The sequence below is a fragment of the Athalia rosae genome, chromosome 1, assembly GCF_917208135.1.
Source record: "Athalia rosae chromosome 1, iyAthRosa1.1, whole genome shotgun sequence".
Classification (NCBI taxonomy): Eukaryota; Metazoa; Arthropoda; class Insecta; order Hymenoptera; family Athaliidae; genus Athalia; species Athalia rosae.
The window spans coordinates 3,601,696-3,626,384 of NC_064026.1; the positions used below are offsets into that span (position 1 = coordinate 3,601,696).

Below are 24,689 nucleotides of genomic sequence, written 5' to 3' on the forward strand. Positions count from 1 at the left end.
CGACGAAACAAAAGAATACAACGACGTGGTGCAATTACTTACGTACAACAATTACTTCATCCCTTCGTGCTCAAAACGTTCGACGAACAATTTTATTCATCATATCTACACCTGCGGAGTACTCAGGTACGAAGAATCTTTTCAACGTGTATCGTACAAGTGTACCGCGTGACGGGAGAAAAAAAATAAAAGCAAAAATCGTTGGAGAATCTGAAGTTGAGTGAAACGATTTTCTCTCATTTTCTGTTTTGCTCTCCGAATCCCTCGACGTCGGTATCTCGCGAGATATACCATAGGAATTTTGATGGGTGATAAATATATTTATAAATTTTAGTTTTTTTTTTTCTCTCATGTCTACGGTACCAAAAATTTCTAACCAGTGACAGAGAATTTCACCGATCCTCTTTAAAACAGGTTAACGATTCGGAGGCGAACGCATGCCTGAGATAGTGAACAACCTATACCTTTCAAATACTTCGTAAAAAGTGAAGAATGTTTCGGTTCGATTAGGATCGTGGGAATGTTTGGGTAAAACAGTTTGAAAAAAAAAAAAATAGACATTTTTTGCACCGAAACTTTCATCCTCTTTTTTTCGAATTCTACTGGAATCTGCAACGCGACCTACGGCAGCTCTTATCGATCGCGCACCGTAATTAACGAATTTCACAAAAAACCCCTCGGCAGATAATCATCTCAAGTAATTTCCTTACATGAGACCTGCGCAGTATCAAAAATTTTCACCGCTATACACCTACGTTACAGAGAAAGGATCGGAATTGCACGGTTCATCTACCCAAGTCCACGCACGATCCTTTGATTCACTTAATCTCACGCTCAACCTTTTACCGTTGAAAACTGGTAGTACAGGACATATCTCAGTTGGCGTGAGAATATCTCGGAGTTAATTTGTTTTAATTCGATCGTCTTCGAGAACCGTTATCAAAAAATCGCAATTGCGTATAGCCCCCTCTTCTTCGAGCCATGGAAGAAAAAAATAAAATAAAATAAAAGACGAATGCGCCGATAAGCAGATGATGATTTTGGCGGAAGCGTCGTTATTCTCAGTTTCGCTATTAATTCGTTATTATAATTTATGTAAATATTTTACTAGCTACGATACCGAGGCGTAATGACCTGCCGCTGCACCATGCGTGCAGGTATTTATATGTATAGAGTAACGCTTCGCGATCTCGTTATGTGACATGCAATGGGCGTATATGCTACGCAAGAAGATAAACACGTAGGTATAATACGTGAATACATCTACAGAGAAACGACGAATGGACCGATGAAATCGGATACTGGTCGATTAGCGTAAATTATCAGTAACTGCTTTTGGGCGTATGCGACGACTGACAAGTGATGGAGTGAAGCGAAACTAAATGTGGCAAAAAAAAAAATAATAATATTTCTCGTATCCGTAAATTTGAATCTTCACCGATCTCCCGATCCGCAACGGGGTGAAATAGATTTCAGATAATCGAGGATATGAAAAATTTGGAGAAATTCGTTGACCACGTACCCTATGTCTGCGTCGGTGTTTTCTGGTACTTCCGCCACCCCCTAGAAGGAAGTCATCTCGCGGAAGATGCGGAGGACCACCGTAAGACTTTGTGGCGGTAGTTCGCCTGTTCGACGATTTTCTGCTACCTCCCACCTTCTTTTTAGTCGTACGTTTGGTTCCACCCCGAAATATTTTACCGAAAATCTTCATGACTTTTTTTTTTTTTGTTCCTACGTGTTCCGGTTTCTACTTGTGCAACGACACCTCTTCCTTGTAAGCACAAAAGAGAATCACTGGTCGGTAATTTTGAGAGAATTAAAAAATCCCCATCCCTTCACTCCCGATTGCGTACGAGCCCGTGAGAATAATTTCGAAACACGCGAGTCGAGCCCAAGGGGTCCGAGGTAACGAAAAGATGGAGAAAAAGTAAAAAAAAAAAAATCCGACGACGACGAGGTAGAGAATTTTCGTTCGGTTGGGGGGGGGGGGGAGGGGGTTGCGTTATATCAGTGAAACTGTGAAAGAAAAACTGCGTATATACAGAAAAGTGACCAGTTCGCGTTCATCGGGGCTTCTCGACTAAATTCCACAGAGAATCGAAGAAGGCACAAACGGTGTAGCCGCAACGTAACGGGGGCGTTTCTGTAGCGGTTATCTGTCCCCGGTGATTGTCGGTATACGAGAGGCGACGCTACGCGCGAGTCACGACGACCGGCTAAGCCACCCTGTAATCCCTTCTATTTGATTATATTCACAGATGTACCACGTTTCCAATATATATTTAATCCATTGACCGCTTGATTGATTCTGTAACCACTTCTCGATTACGAACGCCCTCTTTTTAAGGACTTAATAGGTATGGTATGATTATGGCCGAACCGCACGCGTTCGTTATTATGTCGATCTCGTTCGGATCTCGATCTCTGACTACCTCGAGCAGATGTCAAAGTTCCGTCACCGTCTCGTAGGTCCGTTAACGGCGATCGATCAAATTTTTTTTAATAACCTTGATCAATTATTACGCCCGTTGCGATGCATCGCCGATGGATGCCGTTAATGCGGAAGAAAGGGCAGGTGCTTTTCATGTCAAACTTCGCTGAGTAGGTATGCATCGGCTACAGGCGTCGAAGAGTAAACTAATTATTGGATTATAGTTGTGGAAGCCTTTCGTGTACCTTTGCTTCCTTGTTGCAAACACCCCGTGCACTATAAACCAACAGATTTTAATACAGTTAACGCTCTCTCCGTATCCGTAGACCATGGATTCGCTGAAATTCCCGGATGCGAAATAGGTTGCAGGCGTTTACTTCCGATCGCAGTACGTTAATTAGTCATGCTGTCCCGGTCGTCGGAAGACTTCGGATCGGTAAAATGTTTCAGGTTTAATCGGAGCAATTTTTTTCATCAAAAAATGGGAATCGCTATCGATTTCAGTGACATTCGATCCATTCAAATCGAACGGGTTGCGCTGAGATCTGTGATAGGTCAAGATATACATACGTATATCGGAAGACCGAAGGAAAGGGTCATTTCCGAATTAGAAATTCCTATCGAGAGTACGATTTTCTCGCAGAGACATCTTCCTTGCAACGAGGTGATCACATCGTGTGATGTTTGAGCTTTCGAGTGACCAGTCCTATGTGGTTTAATACCTACCGGAAAAGCTCAGCGGTGAAGGGTAAGCAGAACTCGACACAAAATGTGGAGTTCGTACGGTGCTCGGTAAGTAAGTGAAACGGTGTATCGACTAAACCGGTCGATAACGCACGGAAAGCAGACGGGAATCGGAAAAGGCACACGACGATCGTAGATCGCGTAAATGAACGCTGTCTGGTTAATCTCCTCGGTTCGTAAGGCCGATCAACGATCCGGTGAAAATAAACGACGAGAAAAAACCACCGGCGACGATAGAAACTCAATTCGTGAAGGATCGAGTGGTCCGTCAACGAATCTGAATTACGATTCTCGAGAAGGACGAAAGGGAAAAAATCGCCCATAAATAGGATAGGATTTTCAAACGAACTTGCGGCATCAGGACTTACCGGTTCGTCGACAGGCTCGTCGAGGACCTCGAGAATGGGGTCAGACGTCGCCGAAATGATATTTGGATGCGCGTAGGACGCTCTGTGATTTGGCGGGGGTGGAGGTGGCGGCGATGACGAGGGTGCGGGTGAAATAGAGCGACCCCGATGAGGTTCGGAAAATCCCACAACACTGCTGCACCTCCTCGTCTCAACTTCGGCGCTGAAACAAACGGAAAATCTTACGATTAAAAAGTGTCCGCATATACCCTGCATCTACGAAGTGATCGCTTCGCGTAGAAAATTATCGACGTTTGAACAAGTGCGAAAAAAGTGATCGTTCGCGCCAACCGAACGCCGATTTAACAGGTGTTCTACAAGGGTAATTAACAGCTTGGTAAGAAAAAGAACAAAAGAACAAAAAAAAAAATAAACGTTATTGAATAAAATCACGATTGGCACATGGCACGCAAGTAGGGGATCACACGTAATTGCCGATGACCAAGAAGTTATCTCCTAACAGGCCAAGTCCATTGATCTAATTGTGCGGCTGCAAGGCTGCAGAAGCTGCAACAACAGCAGCAGAAGCAGCAGCAGCAACAGCAACGGCAACGGCACTACAACCGCAGCGTTTACTAATAGCAACTGAGTCACACGAGCACGCACTTGAAATTGAAGTTATGGAATCAGAGTTACAATTTATAAGTTTGAGTTATGGCATTGCACTCGCACTTTTTGCACGTTAACAGCTGCTCAATAAGGCGTCGACGTTCGGCGCGATTTTCTTCTCAGGCTTCTCTTTATAGCGTTTCCTTACAGCGTTGTTTTTTTTCTTTTTCTTTTTTTTTTTCTCTCTTTTTGCCTCGCGTGATAAGAATGATATTTTTTCGTCACGTGACAACGGTCGAAACCCGTGGTAGGGTATACAAGGAGGTTGGCCAGAGTATATCAGCCGTGGAACTCCTCCGCGCTACTTATTGCGAGAATGTCATTGTACTTGCAATTGTTATCCCCGTGTATTTTATCGTCGAATCATCGCGATACGTTGCAACTGTCGCAACTCTCGACGAATAATAAGTATCGGATCTCGTCGCGATACACCGCGAAATTTATCGAGTGCGTATGCACGCGGTTCGGACGATCGGATACAGGCATCGATACCTCTTCACATAGTTTTTCGCTAAGACGTCTTTAGACCCATTTTATTAATTGGTAAGTTTTTATCAATCGTTATTCGTTAAATATCGCAAGGAAAAGTTTCAGTCGAACGTTGATTGTACACGTAACGAAACAATTTGTCTTTCGTTCACGTTTCCAATAGCAATCGATGATAATCGAATTGTTAATTTCAATTTTATATTCGTCTATCGACGAATACAAAACTTCTTCAAGTGCGTTTGACAAACGTCGTCGCATCGCTTTTTCTCCGATTGAATTTCTGTTCGAATAATTGTTAGCGAGGGTAAAAAAATTCGTCAACAACAACCAGGTCTCGTCGAAACGTGTAGTCGGGGTGAATCGTTAGCCCTTACGTTCGAATATCATCGGACCCTGAGAATATCGATCGATGGTTAAAAAAAGGCACGAAACGACGAAAGGAGGCATGACCACGTGACCATCTGACCTTAGCGCCACGCACCTCACGGCTATTCGTAGAGAGAGAGCAAAAAAAAAAAAATCTAATCACCGTAAGTGCCTTCACACGGATGGAAAATTGCATGCGTTACCTAATTGCACGATACGTACAATAACATAGTTTTCATCTTCGTTCGTGGATTATACGTGAAGAGAAAAAAACAATACTACTACTTCTTCACCTCGGAGTCCTGCGAAATGAAACATCTGGTTGCTTAGATTCAGCGCTATCCGAGAATCGAAGAAACCGATCGTGATCGTCGTAGTCTCGACAAGAATCGTCGGGAGGTCGGTAAAATGGTCGGAGGCGGCGCGCCGGTTCAGCAACTGCTACCCGATTCCATCGGGCAGTCGTCCTCGCTGCGCGAAGGTCGAAAACTTTATCAATACCTCGCCGCAGGGGTAGGTCAGTTGACGAATAAAAGTGTTGGTGCTGAAAATTTCCTAGAGAAACTAAACTATAATCCGTTACTTTGTTCCGTACAGCTGGACTGCTCGCTCTTCAGGTGGGCATTGTCCTGGCGTGGACGTCGCCGATGTTACCCTACCTGACGTCGGAAGAATCCTTCGTCACGGTTACGGATGAGCAAAGTTCCTGGATAACCTCGTTGGCCGCGATCGGTGGATTACTCGGTGCACTTCCGGCGGGAAAATTGGCGGACAGCGTCGGACGACGTCGTTCGATGTTGGTGATGGGCAGCCCGTTTCTACTGTCCTGGATATTGTTGGTACTCGCGACGGACATATGGAGCCTTTACGCGGCGAGATTGATCGCCGGTATCGGCAGCGGGGCTAATTGCGTTCTGTCTTTGATGTACGTCGGAGAAATAGCGGAGACCTCGGTGCGGGGTACTTTGTCGTCGACCTTCGCCGTTCTGATAGCGTGCGGAATTTTGTACGCGTACGCGGCCGGTTCGATGCTCAGCTACCGAATATTCGCCACGTCCTGCGGCGTCTTGATCCTCGTTTTCTTCGTCCTGTCCCCTTTCCTCACGGAATCGCCCACGTGGCTGGTACAACGGAGTCGTAAAATCGAGGCGAACGAAGCGCTCCTGAAACTGAGGGGTCCCGAGTACGACACCAAGGCGGAAATCGCGCTACTTCAATCCCATGCCGTCGAACAGGAGTCGAAAAAGGGCGGGATTAGGGACCTCGTGGGAACCCGTGCGGGTCGAAAAGCGATGACTACGTGCCTCGGCCTGATGTTCTTTCAACAATTGTCCGGAATAGACGCGGTACTATCCTACACCGTGTCGATATTCCAAATGGCGGGAAGTACGATAGAACCGTTCGTCGCCACCGTTATCATCGGCCTCGTCGAAGTCGTGATGTCGGTGACAGTTGTCGTCATAATCGACAGGGTAGGTCGTCGTCCGTTGTTGATAATTTCCGGTACAATAATGGCCATGTGCTTGGCGATTCTCGGCTACTATTTCAAGTTGAAAAATTCCGGTACCGACGTCAGCGGTGTCGGTTGGATACCCCTGGTTTCTTTGACCGTCTACAACGTAGTGTTTTCCATCGGTTATGGTTCCATACCGTGGACGATGATAAGCGAACTATTTCCCCCGGAAACCAAGGGCGTTGCCAGCAGCATTTCCCTGGCAGTAAATTGGGCGCTGGTATTCGCCGTTACTAAATTATTCCCAACGATGATTCAGCACCTCGGCGAAAGCGTAACGTTCTGGATATTCGCGGCGCTTATGATTTTGGCAACCCTATTCTCGTTGCTCGTTGTACCCGAGACTAAGGGGAAATCACTCGATCAGATACAGTCGAAACTGAGCAGAGGAAGGACCGGCGTATCTCTTCACACCTTCGGAAATGCGCAAGGAGTTAATCTTTGATAAAAGTCAGATGATCGGTCGAAAGATCTCGCAGGTATCTCTGTTGTAATCGATGTTGCGCTTTTAGTTCACGGTAAAAAAAAAAAAAAAAACAAATTATACGTCAAATAATAAAAAGTATCGTTCGCACGATGTCAAGTTTCCTGACCATCCTATACGGAGCATAAACACCGAAAGGTTGGAGAACGCTATTTTCTTAGATTCGAGATTGCGTAGCCAACGTCTTTAATTTTCACGTAGCTTCGCGCACTGTTTCGCGAATGACGATATAAAAATAATAGTCAATTGATATATATCGAGCACGTAGCCGAGAGGTCTATCAATTATACTGACCCCATCGCGGTGAACCGCGATTGACAATTTTAGCATAAGTGCACCGTGCATCTGCAGTTCACTGAAAACGTACAATCACCAAGTAAGTAGAAATGAACAACTGCAACAGTCAAACGTTGCGAACGCCGTCGTCAACATTCGAAAGAAGGGTAATAAATTGACGTAATTGAGTTACCGCATGTCGTTCATTGGTTTATGCGTGTTTCTAGTAGGGCTTTCACGGCACGCGATGTACCAAATGACCGGAGAAAATACGAGACACCTTCCAGGGGTTAATCCTATTTTTTTTCTCCACCTCGATATCCGCGCCCTTTTTACCGCCCGTTTCGCGACGACGACGGTTCACCGTAAAGCGAGGGCGTAAAGGGGTGTTCCGGCGAACCGAAAATCGCTAACCAAAAAAAAATAGATCGTACGATATACGTATTCCAAGAATGCAAAATTGCGACAAAACTTGAACGCTATAATTGCGAAAACGGTACAACTTATTTATAACAACGTCATACGGTTGAGAATACGATACACACGCCGGTTACGCGGTGCGTTTCGCAAGTCTGAAAATAATTTTCCCGCTGAAACAACTATTCGTGCCGAAACCGAAAACTCACCAAAGAGTGTGACGCGACGAATGCGGCGATTGCGAAGTAGACGTTGGTCCCCCGGTCTCCGGAGGTCCGACACAATACAGGGCGTTCAAAGGTACGAAATATCCCAGCTGGGCAGGAAGCGGCAGAGTGTTATAACCTCCGTAGAAACAACGCTGACTTCCATCGGCGTACATCTTCGTTTCATAGACTCTATACGATACGTACGATAAACGAAAGGAGACTTCCAACTTCGGCACGGTGGTCTGCGCTACTAGCACCACTAGTTTTATTCACCTGCAGTACCGCACTGTCCGACGATCGTCACGCACAATGCATTTGTCTTTTTTTTACTCTTTCTCTTCTGCTCTCTCGAATCGTTTCACGATATCTCACTTGTGTGTATGAGAAATTAGAAAAACGGTCGGAATAATCCGAGACACATCGTAACGACGACCTACGGCGTATTTCGTAGGAAAAGTTCCTCTTTCTTTTTCACGAAACAACTGCATAGTTGTTATTTTTTTTTATTTTTTTATTTTTTTTCTCTTTCGTCGTATATTTCTAATCACTGCGTATGAAATACTCGCGTAAATTATACACTTTTCATTCTTCGACGCGGCTTATTAATCGCGATACGAACGTCTCCGGGGAATTCAAAGCGGAAATATAATATACATAACGTAGGAAAGTTCTTGACAATAATAAACATTCATTGTTCGTTTATTAAGGCGCGATCCTTGTACCGACTAGGGGGACGGTAAGAAAATTTTCTAAACTAGGAACAGAACCGCAACATCTGGTATTGTTATTTAACGTAGATTCCAGTGAGTTGGATCGGTTTCATTTGGACATCGGAACGTGGGAGATTCAGCTTTACGTATAAAATTGAGCGAGTAAGAGATCCGTTCGAGGGGGTACGTTACGTGCAGTGCGCGACTCCCATGTGGTTCGACAACGATAGAAATCGAAGGTAAACGAACCGATTCGGATGGTAAACTTTATCCGAACGGATTATATAGACACCGTTCGTTTTGGGCGTAAATAAATTTCCGTATCTCTCGGGGCAACGGAGACTTCACACGCGACTCTGAGTCGGACGTCACGTCCGAGTTTCGTGGAAACGAGAACGGGGCACGTGGTGCAAAGGTGGGCCGAAAGATTTGACATTTTTGTTCCGTGACTCTTGTTCCAAATTTTCGCGAATCTTCTTTCCATTCGTAGTACGACCTATACGATTAGGTGCACGGCTTGTGCCGTAGCACGATGTACTTGTGCCAACTAAAGCCGTTGCTGTCTGACAAAATGTCGTTTGCTCGCAGCAACACTTGCAAGGTATCGCGCGTCTCAAAGTACAAATACGTGAACACGTCCCGGTTCGGTCGCCTCGCTGACTCGTTACGGATAGGGTCACGCGAGGAAAACGCGCCCCGAGTTGTTGCTTCGAACGATCTTACAGCAGCTCGTTCGTCGCCCCTAGCTTCGGAGATTTTCTTACTTTTTTCATTCCATTTTTATTCGTCAATTCCGAAACCAGAAGCCAGATACGATATCGATCGAACGATCGCGTAATTTTGAAAAACTCGTCCGAAAAATAGGAACACAGATGTTACGAGATCAATAGCACAGATGCCAAACCACTTTCCATCTATCGGATTGAGTTTCTCGTTCCCGTAGACAAAATCTATTCGATAATCAAAGGGTTCCGCGAACGAAATAGATTCGGTAACGCGCTTACAAAATGAGGAAAACTTTTTGATGCGGTTCGGACGCCACTGCGCGCGTCAAGATTAATCGAGATTACGTGCGTACGAGCGAGAGAGACGAGCAGAGGAAACTGCGAGCGTCTTTGGAGTCGAGCGCGGGAAGAGCAAAACGAACGCGCGAAGCAAAAGGAGAAGAAAAGGAAGATGAGAAAAGATGGAAACGAAAATGAAAATACCAAAAGCGCGCGATGTTGCGGGTACGGAGTCGAGCCTCGAGATCCGCTGGTCGGGGAGCAGCGCGTGACTCTAGACGGAGGCGTCGCGACGACTGAACGTCGTGTACGGGGAGAATTGTACGGGAACTGCTTGGATAAGGAGAACGGGAGCGGTGGAGACAACGACGACGACGACGACGACGACGACGACGACGCGCGGGCACCCCGCGCGTCTGTACCGGCGCGCTATGCGGGATGAAGAAGCGGGATGAAACGGGGCGACGCTTCTCAAAATATAACGAGGGTGTCGCGGGCACCGGCGTCGCTACTTCTCCCGCCTTACACGACGCTGCGGGCTCAAAAGTCGACGGTCAACAGTCGACGCACCCTTCGACACGTGCTGTACGCCCGAGGAAAGAGGACGACGACGTCGGGCGTCGCGGCGCATAGCGATCGCTTTAATAGCGTCAGTCGCACCCGGGCTAATGGAAGATGCGCCGCGATCCGTCGAAATAACGTGCGGAGAACGAGAGGAGATACCGTGGATAAAAATCGTCGGGATTAAGTCGGTCGATACGAGCAACAGGTGAATTTACGTACTCTGATTTTATTCGCCAGTATAGCCTTCCGAGGATCGCGAGAAAAAGTTACGGAGTATAATACATCGTTGTATACTTTTCGCGGTGTTCGATTTGAATAGGTACCCGTGAAGCGAAACTTGTAACTCCGCATCGCTCCGCGTCGCATTTTTCTACCGATTCTACAGAATTGCAGAGAAACGTTTTTTAAGTTTTGTAATTGGACGACACGCGAATCGACTAGCGAAAAAACTCCGTTAATTAAAAGTCTTTGCACAATGCGATGCTGGTACATAAATATACACGTATACATAGTTCGAAGGGTGGACTGTAAGAAGTATTTCTATAGGATACAAAAAACATGATTTTATAAAACTCTGTATCAATGTAGCTAAAACTGGGTACATTAAGAAAAAAAATAAATAAATAAAAATCAATATCACGTTTCTCGTCTTTCCACTCCATTCAATCGGTCCTACTCCATCTTGTGTACACACATTTACAAATTCTACGAGTAAAACGCAAATGACGAATTACGACCAGCTGGAGATCCGTGAGACACCCGCATTCGGTAGCTTATGGGCTCACCATCTCCTGCATCTGAACCACATACGTAAAGGGGGGAAAAATAAAAATGTATCATTGAAAATTTCCAAATTCACTGGACACGGTGCGATCTATAATGCGGAAAACTTTGTAGATAAACGATGAGAAAAAGAAAAATCAAAGATATTTGGTCACAGAAAAGTGTAGCGATTATTTTTTTTTTTTCTTTTTCATTTGTCACCTTAAAGCATGAATATTTTTCGGGACACCCCATATACTTATATTTAAATGCACATGCGGGACGTCGTGGAGGAATTAGAATCGTTGGCGTCTTCTCTGCAACTCGTTTAAATTCGGTGCGGTATAACGCGTGTATAATTATTATTTTTCCGGGACTTTTCAATGAAGATATTTTTCTCCAGTTTTAGAAAATTCAGAAGATCGTTGCACCGAGAAGCGGCGTGTCTCAAATATCCACTTCACATACGTACATCACTCCGCATTTGAATGATTTTTTTTTTTTCTTTCTTTTTGCTTTATATATCGAGTTTCTAGATGTTCTAAATACGCGAGAGTTACCGCAGAGATCTACAACAGAGCACCGTAAAATCTTTCGTAATACATCATTTCCTAAATGGCGTTGAGATTTTTCTCCGCAATAACGTGGTACATAATAGGTATATAGTACATAAAACTTCCAAGTCCCGTTTAAAAAAAAAAAAGTAGAAAAAAAAGAATCAAGTGCAATTAGATCGAGATTCTTACTATGGTTTAACTTTCCAAGAATTGTCGTATGGTTAAAGTTTCTCAATGAGTTTCGCTACAGTGTAAATGCGTATACGCTTTTTTGTCACATACATGTATACCCACGTATACGCGCAAAAGTATGTATATACAGATATAAGATTACATATGAACAACTTGTTCCTTAGTCTGGTTTAGACGTTCCTCGAATTCCCCGTATTATATGTACAGTCAGAGGATCTCAAGGAGCAGGAGGAATTGCTGCCTCCTCTTATTATGAGAAAAGAAAACGGGGCAGCTGGTTTTTTTTTTTTTTTTTTAATTTCTTTTTTCCCCTCTTTTCTGTCCTCATTCGACTTTTTATATATTTCGTTTCTTCTTGTTCACTGTAATCCCATGAGAGGTCAAGTGGTCAGAAAAGATATTCCCTGCCGCGATTGTTTCGCCATTTTTCAAATTATTTCTCGTGCTCCGAATCGCTGGGATAATTATATCGTTGTTATCTGCATCGCACGGATGCGCGAATATCGCAGGCAAAAAAAAAAAAAAAACAATAAATTCCCATAAAATACAGCGGCGTTATGGTCTAAGAAAATCTTTACCGATATCAAGATTAAAAAGAAAACGAAAGAGAGAAAAAAAAGCAACGTAATGGAGCTCGAGTGCGTAGAGCGTATAATTAAAATGTGGTAACACACGCCGATGCCGCCTCGTTATTGAATAACGAGTATAATCATCGTCGTATTATAAAAGTTTATTTCATTCATCGAATCAAAATAAAATCTCATTTCCCGCGAGCCGTCCAGGCGATGTAATAAGGCATGCCTTGTAACCGGTAGTCACAAGACGTCGCGCGGAGTTAAGTTAGAAAAAAATTACAAGCCGCGAATCCCGACAATTTGCATAATAGATAAAAAAAAATAGAAAAATAGAAAAATAGAAAAAGAAAAAAATGAGACGGTGGTACTAATTGGTTCACGCATACAAGTGGACTACTCCTGTAACCCGCTGTATATAGGGTCGGACAAAAATGATCTACTATCAATTAGACCCCGGCGTTTGTAGCGCGAGTTTCAAGCTCATGATCAATTACATCACATAATTTCTATTGCGTTGTATCACGCTCGAGATGGCCCACGGAAAATGTGTGCACGGTATACCTATAGGTGGAATACCTTGAAGCAGACGCAATACTTCCTGGACCAATAAACTTCCATTTATGTACCATTAAAAAGCAGCTCTATGGTCGGCGCAGTAGTCGCTTCGCTGGAGAATACTGGTTAAATTTTAATTACGAAAAATTTCAAAGAACTCCAATTTTCGAATTTATATTTTGGGGAGGAAAAATTTTTTTCGGGATCGAACGAACCGAGATTTTTCAATTGAAAAAGCGTTTTTTATTTTTTTCGGAGATGATTCAGCGACCGACCGACGGACCGAATGACTGACTGACTACACGATAACCGCCTGCACGGTACAGGGGGAGTTTAATTGGAGAGATGCGCGCCGCTGCAGGAAGTCGCTTAGGGTGATAGAGGGAGATTTTATACATTTTCACGCAATCCAGAGTAATTGTGAAACTCGAGTCAAGTTTATACACACGACGAATGCAGCTGCTGCTGATCCCTCCCTCCGGATCGTTAGGATTACAGAGACTTTACCAACTGTAATCGAAATGTCCGAATTTTTCTTTAATTCCTTATTCGAGAACGTTGCACCGTTAGGAATTTAAAAATATTAATTACGTAGGTTGTACGGAAAATCTCGTCTTTACTCGGGAGGGATAACGACCGTGCAGGCGTTAAACTCTGCAGCAAGGACGGAACGAATTTCCCCCTTTTAATATTCACATCGTGTGCGCGGTCACGCATCTCTTGCCATACGTTGATCTCCTCCCACCGGCGTGGTACCGGCGGGTTGTACCGTAATAATGTTTAAATCCATTAATCCGAACCTCAACTGACCCAGGCTAACGTAATCCAAAATCACCTGAACTGACCACGTCCAATTTTTAGTAACGTGGAAAAATCGTTCTCAACACTTCGCGCCTGTGAATCGAATCGACTGGATAGAAACGCCTGCCAATCGAGCTCCGGGCAGGTCCGACACGACCGTAGGTGTGGTTGCCTATCGTCAGACGTTAGTCGGTGAAGAACATCAACCGCTTCGATTTTTGAAGAGAATTTTTCCGTCGTTCTAAACGTGGAAGTTGAGTTTTGTTTTTTTTTCTTGTAATTTGGGCGCTTGGATTTTTCATGAATTGGTAGAAATTATTTTTGCTTCATAGCTGATCCCTACGGTATAGTCGATGCGAGTGAATTCCAAGGATGTCTTGATATCATTCCGTTCCATAATTAAACCAACAATAAGTCGAATCGACGAGCTGAACAAAGGCCGCAACCGCAAGAAAGATATCGTTGAAAATCCCGACAAGTCAGTTGATCGATTGGTTTCGGCATTGGATTTGCTTTGACAAGAAAAAGAAAGAAAAAAATTCATACCTACGCTAATCGAGAGTGAGGGGATTATTAGATGCACGATGAAAAGTTCACCGCGTCTGTGGGGATTGACGAAGGTATAGATAATAATTCGATATCGATTCGCCCGTCCCGTTTCACTTTGTGGGAATTGTTGAAACCGTACGACGTCGGATTGGTTATAATTCGCATAAAAGCCCCGCTCTCTATCGCGTCGTCGCGTAATTTGACTGAAGTTTTCCTGAAAGCTCGCTCTTTCAATCACAAAATTGAATTCCTGCGGTCTCGTGTTCGAATCCCCCGAGATTCAATTCAAACCAATTCCCAAAGTTGCATTTGTATGGAAACCGCCGAAAAGCAGCAGCACCCAAACCCAGGTGCAAGCTGCTTTCAAAGTCCTCCGAAAAGTTCTACGCGCTGAAACTTAATCCCCGTCCAAAAATCGCGACGTTTCGACGCTCCGATTCCGGCGAACTGCTAATTTCAAAAGGATTCCTTGGTGCGCTGGAAACTCCGAAAATCGGAAATTTTTCAAACAGGATCGAGAAAGAAAAATCGGCTCAACTTTCGGAAATCTTCGGCGTTCCGTCCATTAAAAAAAAAAATATTAACACCACCTACCCATGAACGCCTTCTTTTAATTACTTGGAAAATGAATAATTAAACTCGCCCTAATGAACCACCTATGAAACAACGGGCTGCGTACGGTTTTGGGGACCGGAAAAAGTTTCACAATCAAAAGTGAAATCTGCAAAGTTGAGACAAATCGTTATTCTTATATAGTTTGGCAACTTGACTTTGGTTCGAACATTTAACGGTTGAAATTACGTAACGCCTCGCAAAATGAAACCTCAAGTTTCGTTGCATTATTCGTTCGCGAAGCATAAATCCCGGCTTATTCCTCCACCTGTAATACCGAAACACGTTACGTACCTTTATGGTGTCAATCTGCAACGACACCGTGAACGTGACAAACGACATCACCACCGGCACAGGTACCCGAATACTCACAATCGAGCAAAATATTTCGAAAGTACTTTCACGCGGACGGTTACACACTCATTACACCTACAGTTGTTCCGAAATTTGCAGAAAATATCCAGAGGCTAAACTATTGAATTCGCACGTCCGTTTGCCGTGAGAATTCTGGCGAAATTATTCGACGGTTTAAAATGTTTCTCGATCGTTGTGGGATTTTTTTTTTTTTTTCTACAAATGGAGGAACTTCCTTTGGTATACATTTTCAGATTTTCACGTCATAACCGAAACTCGAGAAAACCAAAAGGTGAATTTGAAGAGGTATCAAATCGTGTGCTTTCTCTTCTGCATTTGACGAATTATTATAGAAATCGGAGCGGAATTTTCGTTGTCAAATTTTCGTTCGATGTATTACACGGAGATGCGTGGGCAAAAAAGTTACTCGATATCGCTCCAGGCCATAACTACCGCAGTTCGGTTTAAAGTTACTGTCGCAACATGAGCTTCTCCGGTCTGAGGACATCGCAGACCTTGGAGAGTCTGTAGGTACGTTTGAGAATTCTCTCACCATCGCGTAAAAAACTGCGTTTCATACCCCATAAAACCCTATATCGAAGCCCCGTAGAGCACAGACCTTTTGATCCTATACTGTGCAACAGCTGACGACGATCAGGAATCTGAATTTCAAATCCAAATTGATCTACTTATAAAATTGATCGAGTTATCGCCAATTATTCACTTTTCAGAGCAGAAAAATTGAGATATCTTGAAGAGAAAAATTCGTAGATCAATTTACTCAACGGATTCATGTTCCTCAGGTCGAAATACATTGAAAAAGCGCTATACGATCGATTTTTAAAATACTTCATTTTTGGCCCAAAAATCGAAAAAATCCAAAGGGGTACCCCTTGAAATTTTGGCGATTTTGGACCAAAAAAAAATATTTCATTTTATATGCTATTCTCATGTATTTTGATCCCAGGAATCCAAATCCGGAAGCCAAATTGAGCTATCTATAAAATTAATCAAGTTATCGCCAATTTTTCACTTTTTCGAGTAGAAAAATCAAGATATCTCGATAAGAAAAAATCGTAGCTCAATTTACTCAACGGATTCGTGTTCCTGGGATCAAAATACATAAGAAAAGCATCATTTGATCGATTTTAAAAATACTTCATTTTTGGCCCAAAAATCGAAAAAATCCAAAGGGGTACCCCTTGGAATTTTTTCAATTTCGGGGTCAAAAATCAACATTTTTTTAAATTAGGTTTTTCATGCTATTCTTATGTATTTTGATCCCAGGAATTCGAATTCACAAGCTAAATTTATCTATCTATGAAAATTGATCGTGTTATCATCAACTTTTCGCATTTCGGAGCAGAAAAATTGAGATATCTCGATGAGAAAAATTCGTAGATTGACAAACATAAACTTCAAGCATGCATGTGAAATATAATGATGTAAAATTGACGAAAAAATTTAAACGACGAATAAAATAAAATGTGGCGCGTACAATGCCGGTGAAATAGAAATAGTTCTACTTTGGTAGTAAAAAAAAAAATACCCAATTCTGTTGCTAAATTTTTCTGTAACGTTACGGTATTTTCTACGCGCACCTATGTAACAAGGAAAATTGATAGGCATATAAATTCCAACTATTGGAATCTAGAATTACAGATTTATCCAGGTGTTACATTCACTTCCCATAAAATTACTATCGAATTACCAGCAGCTGTCGCCGATGTATGTGTCGCAAATACGGGGAAAAATAGAAATTCTCTTATTATATCGAATTACGTTAATGATAATAATACGGGTACCTAATAATCAATCGAGTGAACCTATGGTAAATTTTCGAATCCGTTGAACGATCGTCGTTTCACACCGGCACACATTTATACCGACCAACAAATAAAATAGGAAAGAAAAAAAAAAGTTGGAAGATTAATTGAAACCGGTACGAACTATAACAACGCCATAAATCGTCTCGAATAAATCCCTACTTATCGGGATAAATGATTGGATAAGACGGACCGACTCTCATTATCCATTCGGAAGCGATGAAATCCCTCAACAACTTCATCGCGTACGCGGTGACGCCGAAATAACGATCCCATTCGCGAAGGTTTGAAAATAATTTTTATCGTCTCAATTGATGCCGAACCAGCGACTCTTCTTTTCCCCTAATTCCCGATACATTGAACGGTGAATAGGTATACCGGTGTATAAAAAAAAAAAAACCTGCTCTAGAGGCTTTCTACGAGCCAGTTTGATCCGATCTTTTTCTCGCAATTTTTTCCATTGTACGTAACGTGCCCATGTATTTGCCTCGGGTAAAAATGTATCCACGTATATTTTATGTAATATACAAACGTGCATATCGAACGTGTGCGTGGAACACGTGCATTACTACACCGTGTATATGTATAATACTCGTTTTTTCGAGAGTACGGTTGATCGACTTCTTCCCGAAGTACCTACTTTTACCTTGGCCACTTATTTTTATTGTAACGTACGTACGTTACACGTACACACGGTGAGCGAAGCTCTATCGTCGTACAAACGAGCTGCGGTCTTGCATCTATCGTCTAACTAAAACAGTGCGTTAAACACGAGGCCAACAACCACCGGCAACGATGAACGAACGTCATAAACTAGTCCTTGGCTAAACACGTGTACGGTAAAAGGTTAATAAGCAGGTGCTGGCTACTTTACGTACTCGAGGAACGAACGGGCTAAACAGGGCGCGAGTACAAATCACGCTACGTGAAATCATAGATGAAACCATTATTCGTGAAATTGAATGTACACGCGTGATTATCGATTCACGATAGGAGGGGTCGGAAGATCGAGTACACGGAAACTGGGATTCATTGGTCGCGGTGATCAGAATATACGTATATACATATACATACAGCGGTAACTGATGCGGCGTAGGGGAGTTCCCTGAGGAATCGAACGGAGATCCCGTTCTACTAGCTGTCAACCGGAAGGAAAGAAGAAAGGAAGAAGAGGATCGAGGGACATCGGACTCCCTATGTTTGCGTTTCGCATCGTTTGCGTCGCTTCCTCACTCCGTCCGCACAAGGAAAACCCGCAGACGCGACGAGGAGGAGGGCGGAGGGTGACGCGACGCGGTTAAAATGTATAAGGGTTCGAGCCGTTCCGGGCGGCGAAACATTAATCCTGCGTACGTGTACGTCCTCCGATATATTCCAACCCTGATTGATGAATCGGAAAATTCATTCATTAGATATTTCATTTTTTTTTTGGTTTTTTTTTTTTTTTTTTCAGGACGCGTGCATCGTCCTATCAAATTACCCGTCACGGCACCCGTCGTCTGTGTACTCGGTAGAAAAATTTATGACTCAAAGTAGGTGGCAAAAACCGTTAGAAACCTGTACCTGCAACGTATGCGATCGAAGTGCAGCGTATATCGACACCTCCCAGGACGCAAGAGCGGTGGTAATTCGCTGTAAAGCTTCTTTCACATCACTTCTAGGTGAAGTATGATCGGAACTTGGTAAACTTCGTAGACATTTTTTGTACGAGAATACGTAGCGTTTGTCACGAGTCTTTGTTCTTTTCCGCTCTCTTCGCGTTCGCCGATGCCGAATGGAAGAGAATGGAAGAGTGAAATATTTTCTTTATACTTCAGAGATATGTGTGAAGGTGATTTCAGGTTATTCAAGAACGCGTCGGGGGCTCTTGAACGACTTCCTGGTCGAGAAGGACGCGAGGACGTCGCGCTTGAAACATCGTATTATATACCGATCCCAGTTTCGCATTAAATTCACCGTACAGATATGTCCTCGTTCGGTTATATCGATTTTCTCGTGCGACAATACGCGTAATTCATGCACGAGGGACTTTAAAGGACTACGATTACTGAAGGAGCAGCGTGTATCCAGACTTGACTGCACGTGAAGCGCAGATTTTAGGCGTACAGAAGTCAACGAACGATTACAATTCCCAACTGTACTTTCCCATATCAGATATCCATTATATGAGCGCGTGTATCGAGCCATGACCTTCTCAGAGGTCTTTGGGAGATGAGAACGGTCAAGTGCACACGATGTGACAGCGAAAAAGAAAAAAAAAATCATCAAACTCTCTCCCCGTCGAGTTTCTCTAATAACATCACACCCGCTGCGTTCGCCGCGGCTCGTTTCGGAATAAAGAAACGAGAATAAGTAAAGGAAAAAAGTAATCTCGGGTGAATATTATTGCTCACCACTTTTTGATGTCGTTGTCGGATTCGTGGTGCAGATTGACGTCGATTCGTTCGCCTCCATTTTGATCGTCGTCTTCGCCCGTTCTATCTTCCGACTGCAAGAACTCTCCTATGTCAGAACCCGATAGGGATAGGCTGTGCTGCTGGTCCCCTGCGACAATAAATAAGTATAAGTGAATGTTGCAATTATGCTAATATACCGTGTGTGCGAGGAGAACGAGGATAGGAGTACCGTGCTGGAATCGTTTCAGCCTGGCTGGTAACTATATGAGCTCGCGATCGCCAACATCCGGTCGTTTGAAAAGTTGTACGGTATATAGGTGGGTATATGTACCTATACCGAACGAAAAATAAAAACGGTGCAGCTCGTAACGAAGAATTTTAACGAACTACCGTAATTATAATTATTAGAAAAATAAATCAACTTCGGAGTGTCAATTAATTGACATAAATTTTCGATGATTTATACAATCCGTGGCATGTGCGTCTCTCTCATCTGGATGGGATTTTTGATTGATGTGTAATGAACAACAACATAGGGTAGGGAATTACAGGATATAATACACCGCGTCGTCCGAATGGACGTGTACGCGGACAGTGGTTTGTGTTTAAATAATTGCGGTAGACTTTTTAATCGAGGCGATATACGCGCGAGTCGTCCTTTGAAAGGAAAGCTTCGACGTGTGCAATTTCGTACCTCTTATATACGTATATACCCGCCAATCAAGGGCCACCCAGAGAAGAATCGAAATGAGCAACGCGGGTACAAGAAATATAAATGCGCCGAGTTACATTCCGTTTCTCAATAATGACAATGTTTAATATTCAATTTTCCGAAGGTTTATATTTAGAGAGAAGGACGAGACTTGCGGCGAACACTGTTTCGTGTTATTGTACAGTTTCGCTGCAACGCAATCGCAGTTGTTGTTGCCTGCCGCTGCGAATGTGCAATCTCGATCCTAGTTTCACAGTCGATCTTGTTCCGCGGTTAATTGGAGCTTAATTAGTAATTAGTATCTACCACCGTCGAGTTCTCGCTGAGAAGGTGTATCGGTGATAAGCTACGCCGCGACTCCTCGGTGTCTGACTTCCTGCGTCTCGTTTCCCGCGAACGGGCGAAGCAGAGGACGACAAAAAGACCAAGATACAGAAGAAGAAGAAGAAGAAGTAGAAGAAGAAGAAGATGAGGAAGAAGAAGTAAGGTCATCGGAATAACGAGCAAACGAGGCGAACGAGTATATCTGAATATACAACACGTGTGTACGTATTTCACCTGTGCGAAACGGCGCGATATGCGTGCTGTACGATAATAAATTCAGATCAAGCGATGAAGAAAATAAAACATCGAAGGTATATTCAAATAGCGGAGGACTCGCAATCGTGATCCAGCTGACAGCTTCTATGGACCAGCTTCGAGTGATCGTACACGCGATTGTAAAAAAAATTGTACGATAAAAAATAATTACCTTCCACAAAAGTGTGTGGGACGGATGAACTTTTGCGGTATTTTTATTCGTAAAAAATTGAGGTGAAGATAATTAAAAATGTTTTTAAATATTAAAAAAATTATTTTCCAACGCGTTTTGTACAGGGGAACGGTGCGATTTGTATAGTTTCAACTTTCTCTCTCGCCGATGATGCGTATAAATATATATAAAAACTGGTTTCTGATGAAAAAAGCAAAAATTCAAGATTCGAAAAAAAAAAAAAATCTCCTGCAGTTTTTTCATGCGATAATCCTTTGCGTTTCATTTTCGCTTCCAAGTTATTTTTATGAGAAAACAAAAAAAAATGTTCAGAGACCCTGGACTTCACGGGACGTACGTAGGTAACGTCCGAAATGGAATATGTGAAGTTGTCGCTGGCGCTGCACTTTCAAAGAGTTACTCGGCTCCTCGTATTCTGGTGAACGAAGACGACCCTTGAATTCTGATTGAGTTTGATGAGAAAAGTTGCTTCTGTAACTCATTCATCGGGTTCGTGTAAAGCTGTGTACACAACTCTCGAATCTCGTTTCTCGAATCTCGAATCCTGAAAGTCAAGGTTAACGACCCCGTCGTCGACGTCGTATAGAAGCTTGTCGCGCCCGCGGACTATCCCGTGTCCGCATCACAGGTACCGAAGAAAGGAAGAATTTTTCACTTTTGTCCATTACTTTTGTCCAAACTTCCGCGACGACCGAGCACGGTGCGACACGTGAACCGTACAGATACGCGCGTAGATTTTATAACTTTAATTTCGCGGCTAGAAATTATGCCGTCCCCCGTCTCGGATTATATGCAGATGTGTGACTTTGGAAAGTTACGGAATATCGTTTTTTGATGAAAATAATAAAAACATAAAATCCATTTCTGTATATGATTTTAAGGATTTGTTAGACGTTCAAGAGTCTGTTTTTTGGTATTTTATGTGTCGTGAAATTATGACGAAACTATAATACTAACTTTTTAATTCGCACCTCAATTCCCACGGTATGAATAATTAAGGTCAGTTGTGAAAATACGACTTCGAGGTACACTGTAGCAACTGGTTTTATTTTTTACCAAAGAAAGCGCGAGTCGCTGTTCTCTTCGTCGGTCAACATTCGTCTCATGAAACTGTCGCTAATCGTTTAATTGAATAAACTCAAAGAACAAGAGACGTTAAAATTAGAAATCGACGCGGTGACTTACGATATAAAAAAAAAAGGGTTACGATATCACGGAAATTATCAAGAGAGATATCACAAACTCTCGCAACATTTTAGCGACCGGTGCATACGTAATAAAAAATACTGCAAAGGTCAGCGTCTTACAACGTGTAAGGAAGAAAGTAAAACGAGCAAAAAATAAAAAGTTCTCCGTACAATAAAATGAACCGTGGCGAATGCTTACTGGGGGAGTAATTTACGCCGTCGTAGTCGGCAGCGGATTTCTTATGTTCGTAGTAATATCCCTAAGCATCTACTGTTTCTGTCCGGGATTAGTTGGTTATCGGAGACCCGTCAGCATTTCAGGATCACATTCCGCTTATCAACCTCCAGAAACGACGCCGGCAAGTGAGTTTAACTTTAGGAATATGAATGTAATGACGACGATACTTTGAATTCGATATTAAAGTTTTCCACGTATCAATTTTCAGGCCGTCGTTCGGTCCTCAGTAATTTACAAGGAAGAATGAGTTAGATCTTTTCTCGATCTCCAGAAGAAGGGTTCGTAACCTCGTTAGGCCTGCTTAGTATGCGTGACAGGTTACACGGGAAATTATAAACGATGAGAATAATAATTCAACGAATAGATTCGAAATAAGTAAAAGTGAGAAATGTATAACTTAAATATTATGCGGCAAGGGACGCTGCGGCGATGAGAGTGTATGTGAATGTAGAAGATGGAAATTAATTATGTATATCCAATTTTCTTTTTACTATTTTATGTGTAAAACGAGCGGATGTGAGTAGCAGATACGAAGTTATAGTTATGTTATGCGGGGGCTGGAGCAACGAGACCAGGTGGATTCAGTAATTAAGAAATATAAAGAACTTACGACATGAAAACGGCGGTGGCTCGCCTCGTGAGATCAGAAAAAGAAGTTCCCACAATACAGTATACAAAAGATACGCAAGACAATGAACTTGAGAAGTGAGGGTTGGCTGGATTGCACCAGCTATGATTTGCAAACTGATCGAAATCACTCTGCTGCATTTTTTATTTATATCCGTACCACGCCGCACAGATAATTGAAAAAACATTCTTATTCGGGGTTCCATCTTTACGTTTATTTTTAAGCAGAAAATAAATCAGGAGAAATATCAATTTTTTTCAAAATTGATCCCACGTCATGTCAGGATAGACATCGACTTCCAACGGGTGAAAAATTTCTGTTATTGTGTGAGGAGAAAATGAAATGGTTAACCTTGTTCTTTATCATACTCTTCGTAGGTTTTATTTTAGCCTTACTACGATAATTCAGAATTTAATCGTAAGAGCAGATGGTGCTCGATAATTTTTATCCATTCCCCGATATCAATTATTTCCAATTAAAATAAGGCGATTGAGAACCCCACACTTTAACCAATCGATTGATTCCCAATTTAATTTAGTCGAATGACCAGTTTGAGGTAAAAATTTGTTCATCTATTTTGGGGAATGTGTGAAACTAATCTCATGAACATTATTGAATACTAATAGCAATCTCCCAGACAGCGTGGAGTTAGTCCGTCTCTCAGAGTGAAAGTATTTTCTGTGATAGAAAACACATGGCTAATATAGGTATTGTGTGGCTTCGATATATGAGGCGTGTATATGAATAGGTATATGGATACCATAGCTCGTACGTTATTTTTTTTTCTGAGCATTTTTCGGATCGATAAACAGAAATTAATCAACTTGAGGGTCTAATTGTCGGTACAAAGACAATAAGCAAGATTACGTAGGATGAATCGCTGTTTCGGTGGGTTACTACTTAATAACTGTTACGGAAGATTTAAAAATAAATTAAACACGAAAGGAGTTGCCTCTTTTCGTTTTGAGTAATGCATTTCAATGTCTCAGCTGAATGGCCGTAATTAAAGTAAACTCGCTGTCCGAGTTATAATTATTAATTACATCGCCGCCGTTTGCTCTGCCAGACTTGTAAATCACGTAATAATGTAATGTGGAGAGACGTGAGGTGTAATGCAAATATATTTACATCATAATTATGGCTATTCTTTGCGCTATCATTAATACCAGACAACTTTCGCGCGATCAGATGCAGACTGTGGGAAAACAAATTTTTCTCTTGCACGTGTAATTACGTTGTGAGATAGTCGAATGATAAGAAACAAGTAGGAATAAAATATCGGTAAAACTCACCACTGATATTGTGTTGATCCACGAGTAAATCCGTGAGTACGTGAGGACATTCTGCCTCAAGGGCGAAGCAAAATTCTCTGAAGGCATCGAATCCCTTTGCACTAATAACGTCAATAAGTAAGTCGATGTCAGAGTCAGGTTGATTGCCGGATTTCGTTTCATTGCCGTTTCTAGTGATTGCATCCCGATCGTTTTCCTCTATAACACCTTGTTTAACTAACACACCGAGTAAATTGGTCACATTTAATTCACGGAGCAACGCAGTTTTGTGTCTTGACAATAGTATTCTCACTTCACCGGAGCCCGCCATACTCGCGTCGCGGCGTCTAACGTCCCTCGAGCAACAGGTGGCACTGGCTCAATGCTCGATTCAACATTCACCGTTTCGAGTCTCGGTGCGTGCCGAGTGTTCGAAACTAGTTCAAACTCAAAGGCCGCCTCCAATCAGAATGAAG

The 24,689-nt window shown here is 42.7% G+C and overlaps 2 protein-coding genes across 11 annotated transcripts in view; one reads left to right on the forward strand and one right to left on the reverse strand.

Annotated features, from left to right (window-relative positions):
* The window catches only part of LOC105690810 (tight junction protein ZO-1), a 71,119-nt gene extending 46,501 nt beyond the window's left edge, over positions 1-24,618 (reverse strand). For 2 of the 8 annotated variants that reach the window (XM_048660334.1, XM_048660342.1), the window contains exons 1-3: positions 24,235-24,604; positions 19,403-19,553; positions 3,547-3,748 (exon numbers count right to left, since the gene is read on the reverse strand). In XM_048660334.1, the coding sequence (XP_048516291.1) occupies positions 3,547-3,748; positions 19,403-19,553; positions 24,235-24,544 (663 nt within the window). In that variant the 5' untranslated portion in view covers positions 24,545-24,604. Of the gene's footprint in view, positions 1-1,522; positions 1,971-3,546; positions 3,749-7,948; positions 8,192-19,402; positions 19,554-24,234 lie in introns of those variants that run through there. The other 6 variants (XM_048660336.1, XM_048660337.1, XM_048660333.1 and 3 more) reach the window with 5 other exon arrangements.
* LOC105690760 (facilitated trehalose transporter Tret1-like) lies at positions 4,487-7,136 on the forward strand. 3 transcript variants are annotated; one of them, XM_048660355.1, is made up of 4 exons: positions 4,487-4,737; positions 4,983-5,213; positions 5,380-5,566; positions 5,647-7,136. In XM_048660355.1, exons 3-4 carry the CDS (start codon positions 5,458-5,460, stop codon positions 7,005-7,007), a joined length of 1,470 nt encoding a protein of 489 aa, XP_048516312.1. In that variant the 5' UTR covers positions 4,487-4,737; positions 4,983-5,213; positions 5,380-5,457; the 3' UTR covers positions 7,008-7,136. The 3 variants fall into 3 exon arrangements, with proteins under 3 accessions (XP_048516312.1, XP_048516313.1, XP_048516314.1); XM_048660356.1 differs by having other exon boundaries at positions 5,015-5,213; XM_048660357.1 differs by lacking the exons at positions 4,487-4,737; positions 4,983-5,213 and having other exon boundaries at positions 5,253-5,566.
* Positions 24,619-24,689: the final 71 nt, after the last annotated feature.

What these genes read in the sequence shown, in the direction of transcription:
- LOC105690760 (XM_048660355.1), top strand. Translation starts at nt 5,458, where the DNA reads ATGGTCGGAGGCGGCGCGCCGGTTCAGCAACTGCTACCCGATTCCATC. An exon ending in ATACCTCGCCGCAGGGGTAG is followed by an intron (nt 5,567 to 5,646) that starts GTCAGTTGACGA and finishes TGTTCCGTACAG; the next exon opens with CTGGACTGCTCGCTCTTCAG.